The sequence below is a fragment of the Elaeis guineensis genome, chromosome 4, assembly GCF_000442705.2.
Source record: "Elaeis guineensis isolate ETL-2024a chromosome 4, EG11, whole genome shotgun sequence".
Taxonomy (NCBI): Eukaryota; Viridiplantae; Streptophyta; class Magnoliopsida; order Arecales; family Arecaceae; genus Elaeis; species Elaeis guineensis.
The window spans coordinates 2,834,482-2,857,800 of NC_025996.2; the positions used below are offsets into that span (position 1 = coordinate 2,834,482).

Here is a 23,319-nt window from a genome sequence, read left to right on the forward strand (position 1 = left end):
AATGCTCGCATGCTTTCATGGCTAAGTAAGAGCCCATAAGTTCAGTATAAGTTGGAGGGGTGTGGCGATTGAGAATGTTAGGGACCGCATCTTGCATATCATCACATAGAGCATGCAACATATGGAGATTAAATTCGGTTGGCTTAAGGGCATTATCAGATGCAGTAAGTTCATCAGCCACAGCTTTTGTATTCAGAGAAGGAGGTGACAGTTTCATCTGATTTTTAATGAAGATTCTACAACTCTAGATATAGAGACATAAGTCGGATAGGAGATGCGAACCAAAGGCTTCATGAAGAGTGCTCCAACACTCAAAGCTGATCTCTTTGTCAAGGAGAAAAGAAACAAGATCTTCAGATAATGAAGCAACAAGAAGACTGATGAGTTGAGCATCTTGTTGTTGCCAGACAGCAGCGGCAACAGGATCAGTGGGCTGTGGGTGAGAGCCATCGAGAAAATTAAACAGACTATGACCCTTTAAAAAAAAAATGATTTGCTTTCTCCAGATCAGGAAGTTGGACGCATTCAACTTGATAGATAAAAAATGCTACGTCGATGGAAAGGTGAGAGGGTCAGGTGGAGGAGAAGAAAAAGAGGGACTAGAGGAGGTGGAGATAGATGAATGATGGCCATGAGAGAGCACCGAAAGAAGGAGAAGAAATGCTCGTTGGAGCTTCAATGTTCTGATACCATGATAAAGATAATTTTTCTTCACTTATTATTTCATTATCCTTTGATAGAAATATATAGATTACAATTGATCAGCTATTACAGAAATTCAAATTACATACTATTGTAGTCTAGGCCAGCTATGACAAAAATTCAAAATACATGCTATTGTGTCTAAGACATTATAACAAGATTTCAAATTTTATGCTAAGGAGGCGGCTATTATAGGAGAAGCATTTCAAATTTCATGCTAAGTAGGGAGAGACCAAATATATGATTTGATTCATGTATTGATAAGGGGCCAAATATAGATGAACTACATATGGAAGATAAACTGTGCATTGACACGTAGGATACAATCTCCACCGATGTTGATCACTATTTCATCATTGATTAAAATATCATCATCATAATGTGATATAAAAAATAATTTTTGAATATCAACTGTCAAATTATCAAGTTCAGGCATGAATTATAGGATGATCAGTATCATTTTGATGTACAATGGATCAATATATCTCTCATCTCATCTTGACAAAAGTTGATTTTTTTTTTTTTTTTTAGTTAATACAAAAGTTGACCTTTTCAAAGTGTTTCATACACTTTTTTTTTTTTTTTTTCCGTAGAAAGAACAGAATTTTTTTAAACAACATCCACACAGCAAGATTTTAAGAAATATCGATATATAGAGTTTTATGTAAGATCATTTTTTATTTTTATTTTTTTCCCCTACTTATAAGGAGCAAACCATGCAAGGGAATGTGAATGCTCAATCCTGCACCTGCGCCGGTGTTGCAATTTAGTATCAACAAAGATATAAATATAACATAAATTAGACAAATATAATATATATCCGCACTAAATTATTTTTTTGGCCTATTTTTGAGAAATTTGTTAGGAAAGTTTTTTTTTTTTGGGTAAAGAATTGGAAAGTCTTTAAACTCCGGTGGCTATGCGGTGGGAGGGAGGAGGAGGACGGAACACGGACCGGAGGTGCTCCAGGAGGAAGTCTTGGAGGGGCAGCCTCTACAAATCATAATCCTGAGAAGATATTAGTTCCTGGCCACAGGTGCGGGTCCACTAAATGGACGGCTGAGATTTCCCATCGCAGTTAGGCGATCGAGGATCCACCGTCCATCACCTAGGAAGCTTCGCTCCTGGATCGAACGAACAAACGAACTACGATTAAAAAGAAAAAAAAAGAAAAACAACACGAGGCGACGGGATCAAAACCAAGCAATAGAAGAAACCCTCTCTTTCTTCTCTCCATCGGCGAAAGGTCTCGGATCGATCGCGCGCAGAGGACCGACCGAGCTCTCTCCGGTCAAATCCCGGAACCCTAACCCTAATTCCGGTCTTTCTCTCTCCGTTCACGTTTCTTGATGAAGGATTCGGAGGAGATCGCTTCTCCTGATTGATCATAGATTCGGGGTGAGTACGAACCGCCGCCTTTAATTTTTCTTCCTTTTCCTCTATTTTCGTCTCTTTTTTTTGGTTATTGCGAAGAATCTTGGCTACTCTGATGATCGCCATTCTCTTCTTCCCCACCGTGGAGGAAAAGGGGTTTCTTTGGTGCTTTGTTTTGGCTAGCTGGAATTAGGGTTTTTTTCTGTTTTACCAATTGAGGAGTATACTTGGGATTTTTGTTTTAAAATATACTGCTGCGAAATCATGGATTGAATTGGACTTTCTATCGGTTTTTTTTTTTTTTTGTTCTTTTTAGATCCAGTGCTTCAATGCTTTTACTTTTGGGATCCTGTCATTTTAACTCCAGGATCCAAAGGAGCTTAAGTTGCATTTCTTGACTTCTAGTTTTTGATTAGGTGGAATTTCTTCGAGCACCATTCTGGACTTCATGATTACTGATATAGGAAGAACCAAATCTAGATAGTTATGGGGCTTCCAACCTGATTTAGTAGGTACGTCTTGAACAAGCAACTGCACGTCGAGTCATGCTTAAAACATGCGGCAAGCTTTGTATAGTACGAGATTGTAGATTTTCCATCTTGTTTCAGCGATTCCTCACGTCAAGCTTGCCCTTGAGCTTGTTTAGGACCCGGAACAGTCCTATGGAATCGAACACCAATCAGAATGTTTTCATATTTAATTGCATTCTTTGCTGGATCATAAGCCGTATAGCTGTCTTAATCATATATTGACCTTGCATTTGGACAAAGGCTGAATCTTGTTATTCAAGGCCAAGGTAACGGATACAAGAAGAGATGTATTTCCGAACATGTTAAATCCATTGAGCACCATCAAACTCAGTCACGATGTTCTTTCCAACTATGTCATGTATGCAGTCTTATTCCATGCTTCAATAAATATAGCAGGTGGAGCAAAGAAGCAATCTGAATTTTGACATCCAATAAAGAATGTAAGCATTGATAAATTACGTTTGTGAAAGGGCCACTTGTTAATTTGCTATCTTGGTCATAACCAGCCAATACTGGCACCTGTATTTGAACCATAGATAGTAGGATATGGAAAATGAGAGAATGGGAAATTTATTATGATGATTGAAAACAAAACAACTTATGGAGATGTCCTCAAAGATCTAGTTTGATGCGATCATTTGAAAGATGAAGTGCACTAATTGATATCACTTTAGTTGGATAGGACTCATTACCACTCAGCAAACAAGGACTGAAGGAAGCAAACGGTTTGCTTAGCTGGAATGCCTCTTGATTTTGTCATATCATTCACTATCCAGCACATGGAATTTCTTGTACTGCAAGATCCATCTACTTTTTGGATTTGTCTTCACTATTCCATGTTACAACATTAGCGGGGATCTAAGTACCATATTACCATGCTTGGGCCAATTGTGGCCCATCACACATTTGTGCTATGTGAATCAAGATGCAAGGGGGCCATTTCAGAGAATAGGGTTAATGTTGTTCCATGCTACTTGGCATGCACTGGTAGCGAACTACATGCATGACACGATGCTGAGTGTTGTACCACGTGTGCATCTTGCTGCTGCAGACCTGTGTATTATGCTTGCTTAACCTTTTGCTATGTCATGGAAATAAACTGCCTTTTCATGTCACATTTTTGTATGCCTCTTTGCTGCAGCAATGCTTTTTATGTAAGTCCTGATCCTTGTACCATCCAGTTACACATATTTTACAAATTGCTTTAGAATAATTTTTTTTTCTAAATCTGATGGTGACCCACATGACCTGACAAGGAAAGAGGAACTACTACTTTCTGATTTGCTACTCACATCTTGGCATTGCCTCTTTTCTAACTCTCACTTTGTGATTATGAGCACCGCCATTTCCCTTTGTCAAGATTCATGAACTTTTACCATCTCTATCCTCATCATCTATGATTGTGGAGTCTCCACCTCTGGCAAAATTTCTAGCAAAGAATGGGACCTTGAAGGTGCACTTGCTGTATGGCTTGATATCATTTGCCTGTTTGCTTCTTCTTGGAGGGTAGGAACTTACACAAATGCTTGTTTTCTAAAGATGCCATTTTGTCCTAAATTTGGCCACGGCGTGCTTCACTTCATCTTCTTAACTTCAATATCCTTCAAATCTTCACTTTGTCGACAACTATCTCATCACCGCTATCCTGTTGACTCATCTATTACCTCCAGCATCTTGCTTTCCTCATAAGCCAATTGTTAGTGCTTTCTCTTTTCTATTTCATTCGAAACAATGTGACATATGCTGGCATCAGGTTTGTCTCAGATGATGGAGAACATGGTTTAAGGTTGGTTGGTCATACTTCAATAGGAAGCTGATATAAGCACCACACGAGGTTGAACACTAACCTCTAGTAGTAGAGATTGAACCAGGGATTAGCTGTGAGTAGCTTTTGCCATTGGAGTTTCGGAACAAAGTACAAAGCGGCATAAATATATTTGCCTGTATTTTATTGGCCACATGTGTCAACCTCTATTTAGTTGGCCATACAGGTGTGCTCTTGAACTGAATACAAGATATATGTGACCGCTGGGCACCGGTGGTGATTGAATTGACAGATGCAGTTTACTGATTGTTTTATGTATTTGTATTCAATGTATTATGCTGCATATGTTTCTGTACATTGAACTCGAAAATATAATAAGTACTTGGTTCATGATTGCAAATATGCTAGTTTTTGTGGATTCAAGTTATTGATAGGATGTTAAAATGTGCCTATCTCAAATGTTTAATGAATGTTACCGCATGGTTGAAAGGTTTTTACCATATAGTTAATACAATTAACGTAAAATGCATATACAAGTAGCCAATGATCAATGTGGGGTTGTTACATACCACCATTACAGTTGTTTTAATGATGTGATATGTGTATCTGTGAATAAATGCATATATATTTAATATGAGAATATTTGTTTTTTAAATACTATGTCATAGTTAATGTTCAAATTGCATATTTGTCGTTTTGCAGATAACAACATTATTTAAACCACTAAGGTACCAACTTTATGCCATTACTTCCAGGTTCTAATCATACTTCTAGCCTGTTAGTTCAAAAAAATTGTTTGCATGCCTTTGATTTTGATACCATATTTTAGAATTTTCATTAATTTTTGTTTTTGCCACATGAAAATGGACCTCTTGCAGTTGAGGCTGTTTAAAAAGGGTACTCAATTAAGATAGGTTTCAACTCTTTGGGAAGATGATTTGTTTTATGATGGTATTTTTTTGATTGATTACCATAGCTAAATCCCAGTAACACTTATTGTTATCTTTTGTTTTATATAGAAATCTTTGCACCTGAGGACCAGACATTACTACATGATGATTTCAAGGAGCTCTACATACCCTCCTTTAAGACCATGTTGGACCAACCTGTGAGGCTTCGTCGATTTCCTCATGCTTTTTTATCTGAGATCTGCATTTTGAAGTAGGAAATGTTGGTACCAAGTTGAACGTGCACAAACTTATCCATGCTTCTACAAAACCTATATATGTCAATAAAGAAACCATGGTTACGCCATGTAGTTCTATTCTTGTCACATAAAAATCAACGTCTTTAATTTGCTAAATGAAACATTATTCAAATATCGTAACCAAAAAGAGTGGGGAATTTTTTACCATCTTTAAGAGCCTCTTGATTTGGTCCATAATGTTACCATCAATTGAGCCAGAGGTCAGTGCCCTTTTATCATATTACAGCCTCATTATTAATCAAGTAGTATGACCAATTTTGAAAACTCTTTAAGAGAAATCTTAAGTGGCATATCTGTCATAATTCTTAACATTTTATACAAATCGGTAAGAGACTGTCATCCGATAGGTTTTTCCTACCAATTTAGATATCGTATTTGGTGTTTTGAGCTTGTTGATTGCACTAATCTCAACAAAGTGGTGCCTGCCATTTGTAATTGGAAGCATCACTGCTCAATTAAAGTAATAGGAATGCATTTAATCCCAAATGACTTCTATACTAGGTTATTATGTATTTCTTAGAATTTTGTTGGAATCTACAGTGAACATTATGTTTCTATAAATTGTGTTGAAAGCCATTGACTCCGAACAGCATGGCAAATACTTTTCCCTGACCTATTTTTCCCTCTTCACAACAGATGGTAAGCACAAAAAAAAAAAGAAAAAAACGAAAAAAAAGAGAGATTTTCCATGTGCAATGCATGTGCATGGCCTGGTGATACACAAGTGCACAAAACTCAACTTGCTTCCCCAGTCATGCTAATCTAAGGTCTTGTGGATTTGCTTATTCATGTGGTTCTTTTAGCATTTTAGCTCAGTTATTACATAAACCTCACTAGAAATATCTAAATATTGCATATTGATGTTGTTAAATTATGAAATATTTAAATATTTCTGAAGAGTCTAGCATGCACGTGCTGGACTCAGGCTTTCCCATTATGTAGTAGGGGATGTCAAGAGATCAAGTGAAAGGCTTATTATAGGATAATCATTAGTAGCATCTGAAGGGCCAGAACAGGAATTGATTATTTTATGAAAAGTTTGAAGTGATTAGCCTTATATATCCTTCCAACCAAGCAATTTTCTTTTCTTATTTATGTAATGATGTATGAAGAAAGAAGGTTATATAGCTTACATTTTGTTTCTACTCAACACTAATCTATCCTAAGATTATGGCCTTCCTTAATAATGGTAGCAATTTCTTCCCTTACTGCATATTTTTGGATTTAACACTACGTTATATTTGGAAGCTTGGTTTAAGAGTTACTTGCATTGTTATCTGTAGCTTTCTTTTTTTCTCTCTGCTTTTGTGCTGAAGAGGCTAGCAGTGATATTTTTACTTCTTTCCAGCTGATTCTTTTGAATATCTAGGGCTACTGGAGCATCTGCATTCACTTAGCTGGTCTCTATACCGTGCATGTGTTTTTGCGATTAGTAAGACTGTGTGAGTATGGCAATGGGGACAAGTGAGCAGCATTTACAGGCTATATTAGAGAATATGCCTAACAGTAATCAGCCTTTGACTCATCATATATCATCTTCCTCGGCCATTGGTACTATGATACCAACACCCGGTATGCCTCAAGGTGGATGTGCAAACTCAGTAGTTTCCTGTTCTGCTGACAGTTCCATTATCACTACTGCTGGTGCTGGTATGGTGACACGGACCACAGTGAGCACAGGAACCTTGCTACCGACTGCAACTGGATCAGCTGGTTTAAAACGCAATCCTTCACTGAATGCTGTCAATGGTAATTCTAGTTTTGTACATCTTTACCAAATGTTTTTGGTGTAATTATGCTATCTTGGGCTAATGGTGACCGTATTTGATTGTGTAGGGCCAGGTCTCAATGGATACCAGACTACCAATGCTGCTGTTGGGTCTGGTGGTGGAAATAATATAATATCATCGATTGGCATGCTACAGCAGTCAAGTCAGATGATTCCAACTCCGGGTTTGTCAAGTCAGATGATTCCAACTCCAGGTTTTAATAATTCAGTGCCATTTATGAGTTCTGATTGTTCAAATGGAGGTGCATTTTCAAGAACCCAGACTACTACTGTCTCAAACCAACAGAGACAAAGGCAATACATTGCAAATCAAAATAGGCGTGTATTGCATGGTCTTGGAGGCCAAATAGGAGCTGGAATGAGGTCCAACTTTCAGCACAAGCCTTCTCTTTATGGGTTTCCAAATGGAGTCGTGGTTGGTGGTGGCTTAGGGTTAATAGGTAATAACATGCAACTGGTGAATGGGCCTGCAGTGTCTGAGGGGTACCTAAGTACTGCTTACAGTAGCTCTGCAGCACAGCATTTGGATCAGCAACATCACCAACCAATGATATCAAGTAAACTCTTCCTCCTCTCCCTGCCCTTATCCTCATAGATGTTGTGCTTGTGCTTTTGCACGTCCAATCTAGTTGTGCTTGTGCTTTTGCATGTGCAATCTTTCTAGTTGCTTGTGGTCTTCTTGTGTGCTTTATCTGCATGCTTGTTCTTTATTGTTGTTGTTGTTGTTATTGTAATTGTTGCTTATTGTGTCAATGTTAGAAGTTTTACTAACATTCTTGCTTTTACAGCATCAGCATCGCAACAGATGTTACCTATAACAGGAGATGGATATACATCAGTTTCAGAAAACATGTGTGGCACTGCATCATCTGCTTTTTCTAGTTTGACTAACCAAAATATGAACTCCACGACCTTGCGATCTAAATTAAAAATGAACCATGCACTGCTAGCTCAACATCCAAATTTGGAATCGATACAACAGACCGCACATATAAAACCTCAAATTTTTGATCATTCACAGAGAACGAATTTCCAGTCACCTCAGTCAACTAGAGAACATATTATGCAGTCACGGCATCAAATGCAAAATTTTAAGCACCTACAGCTCCAACAGCAGTCTAACCAGCATTATGCAAGGGTTGTTCAAAACCAGCAGCCACAGCAGCAGCAGCAGCACCAGCAACTTATTTCAAAGACTGATGTGCTGCAGTCCTCTATGACTCCTAGTCTTGAAGGACAGCTTATGCCAGACCAAGGTCTTGCTTCCCATAATGATGTGTTGCTCCCACAAGCTGCTGAACGGTTTGATTTTTCAGAATTAGGAAATCAGTACTGCCAGGACACTTCCAATGGCGAACATTCTAAAGGTGAATTGATTGGTCGTTAGCTCAGGATTTCCCTCCCTCCTTTTCACAGGGTTCAGAACTGTTGCCTCCTCATCAACAGGCTTCTGGATCTGTCAATGAGTTTAGTTGCCTCTTTAATGGACCACAATCTGATGCACTCCAGCATGGCAATTGGCAGCCTCAACAAATACAGAAACTTCAAATGGCAGATAAATCTTCCTTTGGACAGCTTATCATGGAGGAATTCCATCAGAGAATAACAGAACAGGAGGAAGCTCAGCAATCTTGTTTCTCTCCAGACGGCTGTATCAATGGTCATGCTGCTGTTACAAAAAGTGCTGCATTATCAAAATCTTCAAGTGGGGCCCATTGTGGACCTGGAAAAAGTACAAATGAACAAAACTATTACAACCAAAGGAGGTGGATTTTGTTTTTGCTCCATGCTCGTCGGTGTTCAGCTACAAAGGGAGCATGCAAAGAAGTCAACTGTATAACAGTTCAGAAGCTATGGATTCATATGCGAAGTTGTCATAATGAAAAATGTAATTACTCTCGCTGCTGTAAGTCTAGAAAACTTTATCAGCACTATCGTGTTTGCCATGCAGTCGATTGTCCTGTCTGTGTTCCTGTAAGGGATTTTATAGCAGCCAACTGTAAGCCACTGACTTGTCCTCCAGATAGTGATTTTGAGAATCAGGTGAATGGCTCTTGGAGAAATTCTGATGAAGCAGGTGCGGATAGGGTGTCATGTAAGATGCGTAGATTGCCTGTTGAAACTTCTGATGATCCACAATCTCTGTCAAAACGTATGAAGGTGCACCATAATCCCCCCTCAGTTGTACCAAAGAGGGAAAATTTTTCAATTTCTGGTTCCCTTGTGAATCATTCTCATACCTTCCAGGGGGGACATCCCCAAGAGTGCCAACAGGCTGAGACAGCCGTGACTGTTAAGTCTGAGTTCATTGAAATGAAGCCTGACTCATCCATAGGTTCTGGACAACAAAATGTATGTAGCAACATAATTGGTGATGATTCAATGAATGCACATGCTGCAAAGCCTGATAGTAAAAGTCTTCTCCAAAATGAAGTTGATGGTTGTGCCAACCAAGAAACCAATCTGGCTGAGAAAGAGATGGACCAGGCTAAGGTGGAAGCTGAAAAGGAAGGAAATGCCCCACCAATGGATTCTGGAAGTGGAAGCAAATCAGGGAAACCAAAGATAAAAGGTGTATCTTTGACTGAACTGTTCACCCCCGAGCAGATCAGGGAACATATAAGTAGTCTGAGGCTATGGGTTGGCCAGGTTAGCTTTTTTGTTTTCAGATATTCCATCTCTTTTCATCTATAATAACTTATCACATGTCGTTTAGGGTTTTTGTCTTTTGCTTTTTTTTAACTGATATGCTATTTGTTCTTGATTCATTCAGACACATCAGAAATGCAGTTATCTGATTTTTTAGTTTCCTCTAAGTTTGTTCCTGGAATTTTCCATATTGCATATATGTTAAAAACAGTTTTAAACTCTCTCTCTCTCTCTCTCTCTCTCTCTCTCTCTCTCTCCACACACCAGCTCCTGTCAGTTCATAACGAGAATAGTTAAATTTTGATTCCATGGGTTATTCCCTTTAGTACTTTGCATAGAAGGGGGACCCTTATGATATGAAAACCTTACCAGATGACCATGTGGGGTTACTGCTCTCAGTTCAGTTGGTCTCTGCTCAAGGTGCGTGTCTTTCAATGCTTCCTTTTTTAGTAAGCCTATAGTCTGCTTGCAAAAGATGTAGCCCTAGCTTCAACTCTCTGTAAGTGTCTCTTTCGTCATCTTTCTCTCTCTGTGCATGTACGTGCACGTTTTGACCAGTAAAGAGCTTACCTTATTGGGGATTTGAGATGTTTCATAATGGGGATGTTAGATGACTAAGCTAGCATTTATAGAACTTCAGTCAAAGAATTCCGTTAATGATGTTTGGAGCTGAGAAGTTGCATGGTTTCTACTATGTTAGAAGTAAGTCATCAAATTGTAGCGAAAGGATTGGTTGTTGAACAGATTTATGGACGATTAACTAAGAAGTACACTCCTGCAGGAATAGGCCTGTGTGTCACGGGTCACAATCTAACAAGTGTATCTTTACAGTTGCTGCATGGCAGATTCTCTGTAGGTGAAAGAGAGGTTATGGGATGGTAAGCAACTTGTTAAACAAACAAAATTTGTAAAACTAGGGAATTGGGTAACGTTTGGATTAATGGACAAAAATTATGAGCATTGAACTTTGGTAAATGCTCATGAAGACTGTTGAGGAAGGCCATTTGTTCAGAGAGTTATGAGGTTCAGCAACCTTTGCTGGAGGCACCTTACTGATGATGTATGTTGGTAGGTACCTATGCTTCAATCTGTTTTCCAATAGTTTGACATAAATATAGGGAAAAGAAGAGAGGGTATAGAGATGGGAGGGTGCTTTGCTTCCTTAACACATTGTATCCAGATACTGGTGTTAAATGCTAATGGTGGGAAAGAATGAGTCTTTGGAATTGCATTCTTGATCTAGGCTATCTGATGCACTACCCTGACATCCTTAATTTTATTTAAATTGTCATTAATTTTGGTAAGCTGTTATTTAACTTGTAGGAGTCAGTTAATGAGATTCATGAGTTTTGGGTGCACTTGGCGTCCCATCCTTGTACCAGGAACTGATCCCAATTTCTAGGTGCTCATATCCTTAGCTTAACAGAGCTCTAGTAGAGTTCGTTACCCATCTCCAGTAATCCCTGCCCGATATCCTTTACTCTATAATTAAATACCAGTTTTATACCTTCTATTATGTTCGGGTGTTCATAAGTGTGGGCATTTCCATGTTTGGGAGAGGAAGAATTTGGTTGGGGGTTGGGGGGGGGGGGGGGCTGCTTTTCTTGTGTTTCCTCTTGTCTTGAAGAGAATCTATAACTACTATGATACTTGATAGACTTACCATTGCTGCATGGCTCTTCCAACAAAGGAAAACGACATAAATTTGGCAGATGTGAAGATGTACTTAATCTATTGCATGTACTACATTTTCATTTTTTTTTTAATTTTTAATTCAACATTTGACTGTTGCATGTTTCCAGAAGTCATCTAGTATTATCCTTTTAGCAGAAATTCATTACTTTTTTCATATTCATCTTTTATTTTTTTTATTTTTTTTTCCAACCTCCTTTTTGGTTCACAGAGTAAAGCCAAGGCTGAGAAGAATCAAGCAATGGAACATTCAATGAGTGAAAACTCATGTCAGTTGTGTGCAGTGGAGAAGCTCACATTTGAACCCCCTCCGATATATTGCACACCATGTGGTGCTCGCATTAAGAGGAATGCAATGTATTATACCATGGGGAGTGGTGATACTCGGCACTACTTTTGTATCCCATGTTATAATGAGGCTCGTGGTGACACTATTGAGGTGGATGGCACTGTATTCCCAAAAGCCAGGCTTGAAAAGAAGAGAAATGATGAGGAAACTGAAGAATGGGTAAATCCATACTTTTCACTGGGAGGTTTTGCATTGGATATATATATATATATATATATATATATATATATATATATATATATATATATATATATATGTATTGGTTTGGTTGGGTTGGGGGGGTGGTTGGGATGGGGGGCTTGGGGCGATAAGTTGCACTTCCAATTACTTACTAGCATCTTTGACCATTGCAGTGGGTTCAATGTGATAAATGTGAAGCCTGGCAACATCAAATATGTGCTCTTTTTAATGGCCGAAGAAATGATGGAGGACAAGCAGAATATACTTGCCCTAATTGTTATGTGGAGGAGGTAGAAAAAGGAGAACGCAAGCCTTTACCACAAAATGCTGTTCTTGGTGCAATAGATTTGCCAAGAACTATTCTTAGTGATCACATAGAGCAACGACTTTTTAGGCGACTCAAGCAGGAGAGGCAAGACAGAGCAAGGCATTTGGGAAAAACTTTTGATGAGGTAATTTGATTTAAGTGGCTTCATGATGCCATTGATTTCTTTTTTCCCCAACGAACTTGCTATCAGACTTAATGTGCGGCTATTATTATGTACAATATCTGAATCTTCATGAGTTATCCATTGCAGCTTAGCCTTATCTCATGCATTTTAAAGCCCAGATCTACTACATTTCTTTTCTTTTATGTTCATGTCAAAATATTTCAAAGGATGCTTGTCTATGCTAATCAGACTCTGACACTCCAAATAAAAAATTTCATCGAATTAAAATGATATGTGGCAATTACTGCTGCAAGTGGACTTGCTTTTCTTGTTCTTCTTGCTTGTGTATGACATGTACACATGCATATACATATGTATTCATTTTTGATATTTTGAAGGTAAAGATTGAAAACAACATTTTTTTAAAAAGGGCGTGTGCAAAAGCTCTTGTTCCTATAGTTGCTTGCCTTTCCATTTTCTAAATAATTATTACCATGAACTGCATCTGATGCTTTTTTATACTGTTGATGTATGCATCAGTATTTATTTTTGCATGACAGCCTTTACATTGCAGTATACTTGGCCTGCTATGTAGAGAGGGAATGCCATTTTCTACTTTACAATGACTCTGGCAATTGCCGGTGCCAGTAGGCTTGCTTTTCTCGTTCTTCTTGCTTGCATAGGCCCATCTTGCCGACAACCTCTATGTGATAAATTTGGTTTTTCTGTTTGCAAGTGTTATATCATCTGTAATATTGTTTCTTGTTATTTTTACTAGAATGTTTGATTTTGTTATAATGGTTAAAACTCCATTGTTTTTCAATTATCTAAATGCCCGTGATGATGAGAACAAAACCCTGTTTAGGTTTCTTGTATTATTGTACCTTAATGTGGATCTGCTTGTTAATTTTGCTGCATTACCTAAATTGCTACCTTTTAATTCATTGATCTTGACTGTGTTTCGGTGCAAGAGATCTAGCATGCAATGATTTTAGGCAGCAAATATCATAATATTGGTTGCTTCAATTTCAGGTACCTGGGGCAGAAGGACTTGTTGTTAGAGTTGTATCATCAGTTGACAAAAAGTTGGAAGTAAAACAGCGTTTTTTAGAGATTTTTCAGGAAGAAAACTATCCGACAGAATTCCCATACAAATCCAAGGTACTTTTTCTTAATTTGGCTCCAAATTTGCCACCAGATAAATTCCTTTTCTTTGTTATAGTGAAGAGTATTTGAGGGACATGTCTTGGACTCATGGATGGTGTCAGTGGCTATTGGAATCTCATGTTGGTGTACTTGTTTGTCCAGGTCATATTGTTGTTTCAGAGGATTGAAGGTGTGGAGGTATGCCTATTTGGCATGTACGTCAGGAGTTTGGTTCAGAATGCCAGTTTCCTAACCAACGTCGTGTCTATCTTTCATATCTGGATTCCGTCAAATACTTCAGGCCAGAAGTAAAAACAGTGACTGGGGAAGCTCTACGTACCTTTGTCTATCATGAAATTCTGGTACTTTAGGACTTTGCAAGTCTACCTAGATGCTTATTTACTTTCAGGTTATCTTAAGTTTTGATCACCATCATGATGTGCATATAAGCCGTGCTTTGTCGGTGTGTGCATATGTGGATGCCTGTGTACTTTTGCGGATAGTCAAACCAGTTTGCATTTTTCTATTAATTTATCAATGACAAGTTACATTGTCTGAGCAGCGTGTGGATGTGCATCTCCGTGTGCTTGTGCCACATGCTTTGCTGCATGGGATGCATATGCATGTGTGGCTGCATATGTAGGTTTATATGTTGCATGTGCAAGTGCTTATGCATGTCTTTTGTTGTTGCATGGATGGTTTAGCTTGTTCATGCTTCTATCAATTTATCAGTAATGATTCTATGAAGTTATCGGTAATGATCAACATTTTTTTGGGAAGAATGCAAGTGCATGCGTATTTGCTAGTTTGTGCATGTCTCCATGCATGTTGATAGTTAAACCTACCCTTAAAAAAATGTTGATACTCAAATCTGTTTGTGCTTCTATTAGTTTATTGGTGATGGTCTATAATTTTGGGATTTTATTGTGACTTTTGTGCTTCATTTATATATTTCTATAGATTGGATATCTTGAGTACTGCAAGAAACGGGGTTTCAGTAGTTGCTATATATGGGCTTGTCCTCCTTTGAAAGGTGAAGACTATATCTTATATTGTCATCCTGAGATTCAGAAGACACCAAAATCTGACAAACTACGGGAGTGGTGAGGCATTGCTTTTAGTAATTAGTCGTGTCTTTTGAGCAATAGATGTTTTCTAATATTGCACGCATGCTTAAACACATCTAAGTTGATGCATGGATCGGCAAAAAATATATACTGCAGGTATTTAGCAATGCTTCGGAAAGCTGCCAAGGAAACCATAGTTGTCGATGTCACTAATTTCTATGATCATTTCTTTGTAACTGCTGGCGAGTGCAAGGCTAAGGTAACTGCTGCTCGTCTGCCATATTTTGATGGCGACTATTGGCCTGGTGCTGCAGAGGATATGATCAATCAACTTCGTCAAGAAGAGGATGGAAGAAAGCAGCAGAAGAAAGGGAAAACTAAAAAGACTATAACAAAAAGAGCACTAAAAGCTGCTGGTCAAGCTGATCTTTCTACCAATGCATCTAAAGATGCTCTTTTGATGCAAAAAGTAAATTTTCCTGTGATTTTGTCCTTAACAGTTGGTTACTGTCATTGGAAGTGAAAATATCTTCTACATGGCTTTACCTCCTGATCTTAAATGCCCTGCATGCAAGTGGGAAGTGACTTGATGGTGTCGAGCTCACTGGATTGCGATGGGCTGATTGGTGGCTGGCCAATGCCTTTTAACTTGTTCACCTGACTGATGTTTTTTAATGTCACAGTTCTTTTACCTTTTGCTCTTTCTAGTGTCTTCAGAATCATCTGACCTTGAGTTTCTTGACAGTTATTTTTGTTTTATCTTACTGAATTATTTCTTGCACAGCTTGGTGAAACCATCTTTCCTATGAAGGAAGATTTTATCATGGTCCATTTGCAGCATGCATGCACGCACTGCTGTCTACTTATGGTGACTGGAACACGCTGGGTTTGCAATCAATGCAAGAACTTCCAGCTTTGTGATAAGTAAGTCATTTGCCAATCATCTCATTTTCTTGTGGACCAATTTGTTATTTATCATTATCCTGTTTAATCATGCTACTGGCAGGCACATCTGCCTGTAGTCAATGCCCATCTGGTTTGGTTAAAATATCACCACACCCAGATTGCCAGATGTGATGGACTAATAATATTATTCGATTGCCTTGTCATTATCCTATAATTGTTAGATATTTGTTCCATTTCTATTCATGATCAGATATTATTTTTCATTTTTTTGGGCTAATAATAGAGAAAGTTTTTATGTTACTTGAATTTTGCTGGTTAAACCATAGTGGATTGAGATGTAAATTGCAGGAACAAAATGCCTTTAGTTTGTTATTTTTATACTATGAACAATGGCCACTAGTGAAGGCCTGATTCTGTCAATTGGCATGCTTTTCCCACCTCAGCCTGTAACTCATCTTGCACTCACTGCTTGCTAATTATATTCCACTAGAATTGTATTTGGTAACTATAACATTTGTTTGAATAACTTCTACTGTTTGTTGTTTTTGTTCTCCAGGAAGCTATAATTCTTAAGTTCGTTTTCCCCTCTAGAATTCCAATATGACAAAATTCATCTTGAATTTGATGGATGCCTTGTCTCTTGTTCTAGAGGCTACTTCCCAAGTCTTGTTTTGAACTAACTAAGTGGTATTGAATGGGAGGGTGAGAGAAGAAGGAAAGAATTTCAATTGCATTAATCTCAGCGAAACTTTTATTCTCCACTTAAATCCTTTCATAATCCAGACTAAATATCAAGGATTTTAAAGACTGAACATGTTTAGATGACCATGATTCCGTTAAATGGTGGGTTAACCTGTAGGGACAACTGACCTCTTTTCTTCTTCCCCTCTTCTGTTCCCTCATTTTGCCCCTTCATAGATTTTTTTTTCTCCAATTTTTTTCTCCATCTTTATTTATGGTGCCCAAAAGTATCTACCTGCTAGGAACAACATTATTGTGCTGCATGCAGAATATGGTTACTGCTATAAGAATTATGCGGCAGTTTGGTTTTCTATTATCAAAGTATGCTTCCACTGCCGAAGCTTTCTTTGTGGAGTGGTGCTTTTGATGAGTGGATGTGGGATAAGCTCTTTTTTTTTTTGCGCCTTTCATTTTTCCTTTTTTTATTCGATGTGTCGCAAGTATAAGACTGGGTTTCCTTTGTAGGTGTCATGCTGCAGAGCAAAGACTAGAAGAGAGGGACAGGCATCCTATCAATAATAGGGACAAGCACGTCCTTACTCCGGTGAGTTGCTGAATAACGAAGTCTCCCTATTAAATGTTACCGCCTCATGTTCCATGTGCATATATATGTAGAAAAACACGGTAACGACTGTTAGATATGAGTGCTAATGTGAAGTGTCTGCAAGCAGGTTGAAATCAAGGATGTTCCTTCAGATACTAAAGATAAAGATGAAATCATCGAGAGTGAGTTTTTTGACACGAGGCAAGCATTCCTCAGCCTTTGTCAAGGAAACCATTATCAATATGATACTCTACGGCGTGCTAAGCATTCCTCAATGATGGTGTTGTATCACCTCCATAATCCAGCTGCACCTGCCTTTGTGACCACCTGCAATGTCTGCCAACATGATATTGAAACTGGTCAGGGATGGCATTGTGAAACTTGTACTGATTTTGACGTATGCAATGCGTGTTATCAGAAAGATGGTGGTGTTGACCATCCTCACAAGTTAACAAATAATCCATCCATTGCTGATCGTGATGCTCAAAATCAAGAAGCTCGGGAGAAACGGGTTCAGCAGGTATTTGCAATTTTTCATTTTATCTTTGAAATTTCAAAATGATATCGTCATGATTCACTGGCTTGGTTCTGTTTTCTGATCAACTTAAAAAGTTTGGATAACTTAATTGTTTTATTTGTAATATATTTGTCAGCTTGCCCTTCTTTTTATATGAATACTGTTTCATTTTAAAGGATAATGTTGGCTGCAAACTTAGTGTAATAGTCTTTACTCAGATTACTGCAAAATATGGCAACATGAATTATGCAGTACTTATTTGAATGAGGAGTCAGTAATAAGTAAATAAGGCTTTTTCTTGGGGTTTTCTGGTTGATGGTTTTCCCCCCTCTCTTCTAGATCTATTTCTATAGTAGGAATCACATTTCTGCTTCTCTGTGAATGGCATGTCGAAACCCTTCCATATCATCACATAATTGAGATTATTCTTATTTGTTGAGTTTCAAATTTGGGCATGTTGTGGTAACTTGTCAGACTGCCCTGCATTATTTTAATTTACTATTTTTTCCGGGAATCTATTGTTTGGAATTAGTTGATTATCTGTATAATTCTTGAAAACATCTGATTCTCTTTTAGTATCCAGTCCTTGGTAATTAGTGTAATACTGACTGCTATATTTATTTCAGCGGTGAATTTAATTTCTTATCATTCAAGATTGGCATATTTGAGACCCTTGCATATAGTTAGTACCTGAAATAGTAAATGCTATTTAGCATGTTTTCTATGTGAGCATCCAACTGGACTCCTTAACAATGGTTCAGAAACATTGAACATCCCTGTTCAATATTAGTGGCCTATCATCTGTTTTAATTTTTTGAAAAATTTAATTCTCATGCTTGTTTAGTCCTTGCTTGATTTCTTGTTTAGTATTGGATGTTGCTTTGCTAGAGGAGTATGATTATTTGATGAGCTGAAAGTGGCTGAACATCATTCAAGAGCATATACATGCAAGATTCATGTTGGACAGTTAACTAGAAATGAAATATTATCTCAGGTTAGGAAGCTTAGACACATGGCTAGTTGAACAGTCAATTGTACAATTTTTTATTGTATAACATAGTCAAAATGTGAGATAACTAAATTCCATGATTGCTCTTATAAAGATATTGTATAAAGCGTTTTACCAGCATGATTTTCTCTTTATATAGAAATTAGAATGCCCAAAATGATCAGACTAATTCCAATCATCCAGTTAATGTCTATGAAAATAAAAGCAAAGGGACTGTTTATGGCAGGTCACTGCTAAACCTTGTACCTTTTTTCCATTGGAATGATATGGTATCAGTATGATACTGGTACCAACTGTATGTGCCAAAACTTATAGCATTAAAAAGAATGAAAAATCATCACTACTGACTGGTACTGGTATGGTCAGTATGGTGCCATCAGTATGCACTTGTATGCACCAGTACAAATGGTTTTAGTGTCCCAGTTCCTGCAGCAGTGCCACTTTCAGGTTGGAGTGGTATGTTAGTAACCATAACATGCCATTCCAGTGGTTTTCTAATCCATGCTTCAACCTAGCATCTTGCATCTGCAGTTCGGTAATGAGGAAAATCAACAGCTGCAAATTTCATTCTTGAGATCACTTGCATTTTCGAATGCCCACTCTATAAATTTAGCCTACTAAACTTTTGACTGTTTCTTAATCTTTTTGTATCATTCTAAGTCCTGCAGTTGTAACTTACTGTTGCAGGTCCACTTGAAGGTGGCCTGAAGAAGCGTAGATAGATCTAAGGGATTAGAAGAGAACTGAGATCTAAAACTGCCTTGTTGTCTTGATACTGCAAACGGGGTAGAAGAGGCTTTTTTTTTTTTTGGAATTTTTAAAATTATGAAAATTTTTCAGAAAAATCTGTTTGATACTTTTGGAGGAGATATTGATCCTAGCCTCCTCGGTAAAGGAATACATGGTTGATTGGATGATCAGTGATAATCACCTGTGGACTTGTAAGAAAATCTCAGGAATCTTGTGCAGATTTATGCAAAATCTTTAACAATATCCTGCAAATCTAATGTATTTTCTCCGTAAGATCGTCCAAAAATTGTAGAAAAGAATGGATCGGATGAGGGCACTAACTTATTACATCAAAATATATGATTATTGTAATAAAGATCAGTCGTAAAGATGCAGGAATATAGTACTTTGTAGAAATGTCATAGACAGCAATGAGAAAAAGGTATTAACGAAGGGAATGATGAAAGGGAGAGAGGAGAAGAAAAAACCTAGAAAGGGAAGGGAAAAGGGGCTGAAACTGGCCTAGACTTTTTCTTCAAACAAAATAACTTTGATAAAATTCTCAAATTCATCACTTCACATGGAACTTTTCTTTGAAAGAACCTTTGCTTTGATCACCAAAAAACAAAGAATGTCGCTTTACATAGAACCTTGCTTATTCTAATTTGCTTCCTGCGCAAGGAAGGCTCTTAACTTGTTATGATGTTAGGTCTCTCTCAATATAATCTGACACCGAAAAGACTCCCTATTGATATAAGTTCTGCTGCATCCAAGACTTTCCAAATAACATCTAAATAAAAGGGAAGAAAAGATACTACCAATCAGGACTCCTGAATTCTCTCCTTAAGGACTTTGAGAGCAATTATCTCTCTTTTGGACCAAATCTTGGCTATTTTCAATTGCATTTGGACACTGATATTGTCTGATTGTGCTCCTAGCAGTTGAATTAAGTCCCAAATACTTTGGCATCAGGTTTTGAACACCGTTACTGAACCCTGTAACGGTGTTACATTGAAATGACACGGTATTGGCACACAGTTCTGGTAGTGTGGGGTTAAATACTGGGACTTATTAATTCAAAAGGAATAAAAAGCAACCAGTAACAACCAGTTTGGTTGGTTCAGTGCTGTCGGCACCGATTGGTCCAGTTGGTATGTACCAGCACAACTGGTTTTAGCATCTTGAGCCTGTTTTTTTGTAGGAACATTATGGTACTGGTGATACCATCCCATTCTGACAGTACCACATCTTGCTTTGATGGCTTGCTAATTTCATGATCTGAGCCTTTGGTTGGTCTCAACAACCATCGTAGCACTTCCAGAGCTGATTCTTCTGGCTGTTGCATCCTCTCATAGGCCTTAGCGGCTGATCTTCAACGATTGCTGCATCGCTTATAATGACCACAAAGGAAGATTCAGTTTATCATGATAATAATAGACAATGAATGGTTATTTGTCTATGGCCCCTACAAGTACAGGCTGTTCTCTTGTTTGCTGTTTCTATTTCATTAATTGCTCGTGTTGCTAGGAATATTTATTGACGCACTCCTTATTTGAAAAAGGATATGCTTTGAACTATTTCACTGCAGTATGTCTGTAGATCTTATGGTATATTAGCTACTGATATGAGCTTTCTAATTCGGGCAGAAATGTATGTTTTGGGTAACACTGTTAAAGTGACAGCCTTGTGGCACTTGAAGCGGGGTAAACAAACTACCTCTGTTAAACCTTTCACTTGGATGACAAACTTTTTAGTCCCAGCACCTTCAGCATGATCTTTCTCATGTTTTAGGTTTGCAGTGTTGTTGAAGCAGTGATTTATGATTGTGCAATTGAATATGATACATGGGCCTTTTCTTATTGTTATTGCACTATCCATTAGTTGAGAACTTCTGTCAATTGTTATTTTTCAGACTTTATTATAAACTTTTGTTGATCATGAATTCTCGAAGCATATGTCCTCATATATTGTCCTCATCAAATTTATGGTGTTTTGTGCTTCAGCTACGGAAAATGCTGGATCTTCTGGTGCATGCCTCCCAATGTCGCTCTCCTCATTGCCCATACCCAAATTGCCGGAAAGTAAAAGGCCTTTTCCGTCATGGCATACTTTGTAAAATACGTGCCTCAGGAGGTTGCCAAATGTGTAAGAAAATGTGGTATCTGTTGCAAATTCATTCCCGAGCGTGTAAAGAATCGAATTGCCATGTACCAAGATGCAAGTATGTTGAACAATTCTTTGTGATCCCTGATTCATGTACATCACATTGCCTTTTTCTAGTAACCAACCAAAATTGATCGACATTGGCATGTCTTTTTCATCCAGGGATTTGAAAGAACATATGAGGAGGTTGCAGCAACAAGCAGAATCCAGACGTAGGGCAGCAGTTATGGAGATGATGAGACAACGGGCTGCTGAAGTTTCAGGGAGCGCAGAATAACTTTATCATGTAATGAGATTTCCTAGGTGAGAGATTAGATGGAGGCTGATGCCTTCCAGACACCCCGAGTAAATGGACAGTTCCATCAGGCGAAAGATTAAATTGAGGATTCAGCAATTCGGAGTCAGAGGAGGCAATTTGCCTGGCATGGACCAATTGATTTCACGGGGAAACTGGACTTCCATCTTACAGAGGAGCAGCCAGTCTGGTATTCATTTTGAAGCTAACCATTTTCAGACAACCTGCAAAGGTTATTGATCAGTCCTGACCTGACAAGGGTGATTCTTTGATTAGTCCTGCATTGTGTTGCCGTCCATCATTGAATGGCAGTTGTATTATAGATGCCCTAATTTGTCGAAATCTAGCTGGGAACAAAATTGCTTGTTTCTCCGTTCATGGTGGGGTGGAAGGATGCGGTGGACAGCCCCTGCATTTGTTGAAAGCTGTCCTTTTGTAAAATATATTATATATATGATAAAAAATAAATAGCATGTCCATTTTGGCATAAATTTGTTAGATTCATTTGGTTGTATAGAGTGGGAGTTGAAATTTGTTTTCAACCAACAACCTGACCATGATATACATTTAGCTAATCTGTTTGATGATGGACTAGAATTGAACAAGAACTCTTGCAATCCACCGATCTTTTTCGACTCTGGTGGCCCTGTTCCCTGGCCTGTCTCCCTCTCACCCTGCTATTCTGCCATCCGTCCGTTTTACCCCTCATTTCTCTTGGCTCCATATCCTGTAGCTGCTCTACCATTCAAACATCTCGATCGGCTCATCCCTTCCCTTCCCTCTCTGCCGACTTCCATGGGTACACCCTCAACTATTAGAGCTGCCGTGACCAGGTCAGTTTGGGTAACATCCTTGTTTTCTTCGTGCCGAGTAACTGGTGTTTGGCAGACTTCTTGCTAGTTCTGAGTAAAGGGGATCGGAGCTGCCACGACCAGTTCAGTTTTGGTCACATTCTTTTGTTTTCTTCATGCTGGGTAACTGGTGTTTGCTCTCTCTCCTACAATCTATATAATTTGGAGTTGTTTTATAAAACATTGGAATTGCACCAATCGACGAATTATATTCCTTTTGCAGGATTTGAAAATTGTGCTTCTTTCTCTGTTTGCCTAGCGTGCATATAGGTACCAGAAATCCCTTTATGCATGACAGCCATTCCTCGTGCTTCACCACAGAAAACTGCCCCCAAGTTCCACCAGAATAACTTTCTGGTTCATCGAGAAGGAATGAATTTTAAAAGATGAGGCCTGTTTGGTATCAATATTATTGATATTGCGTTGTATTTCTTTACAAATCAGTGAAACATCATATGCAATTGATGTTGAAGATAGCACGGAACTCCCGTTATTTCTTGCTTTTGTTTAATTTTTTTTATAGGAGCAATGGATCTTTGCTACCAAACGTTCTAACTCTAAAGATTTACAACCAATTTAGAAAATAAAAGGGTTTCATCATACACGTTCAGTCTAGTTCATACTTCTTGGATTTTTCAAAAAAAAAAAAAAAAGAACAGAACACAAAAGCAAGGGCCCCACGA

The 23,319-nt window shown here is 38.2% G+C and overlaps 1 protein-coding gene across 1 annotated transcript; it reads left to right on the plus strand.

The window, feature by feature from the left end:
• Window positions 1-1,728: 1,728 nt before the first annotated feature.
• Window positions 1,729-22,276, plus strand: LOC105033609 (histone acetyltransferase HAC1). The gene is given in 19 exon segments (XM_073255309.1): window positions 1,729-2,100; window positions 2,493-2,588; window positions 5,391-5,479; window positions 6,927-7,327; window positions 7,415-7,924; window positions 8,156-8,749; window positions 8,752-10,016; window positions 11,920-12,216; window positions 12,411-12,689; window positions 13,701-13,829; window positions 13,977-14,031; window positions 14,034-14,176; window positions 14,775-14,917; window positions 15,038-15,350; window positions 15,666-15,805; window positions 16,994-17,072; window positions 17,200-17,592; window positions 21,331-21,548; window positions 21,653-22,276. Coding segments are annotated over 16 exon segments (4,974 nt in total). The 5' UTR covers window positions 1,729-2,100; window positions 2,493-2,588; window positions 5,391-5,479; window positions 6,927-7,026; the 3' UTR covers window positions 21,768-22,276.
• The last annotated feature ends 1,043 nt before the right edge of the window (window positions 22,277-23,319 follow it).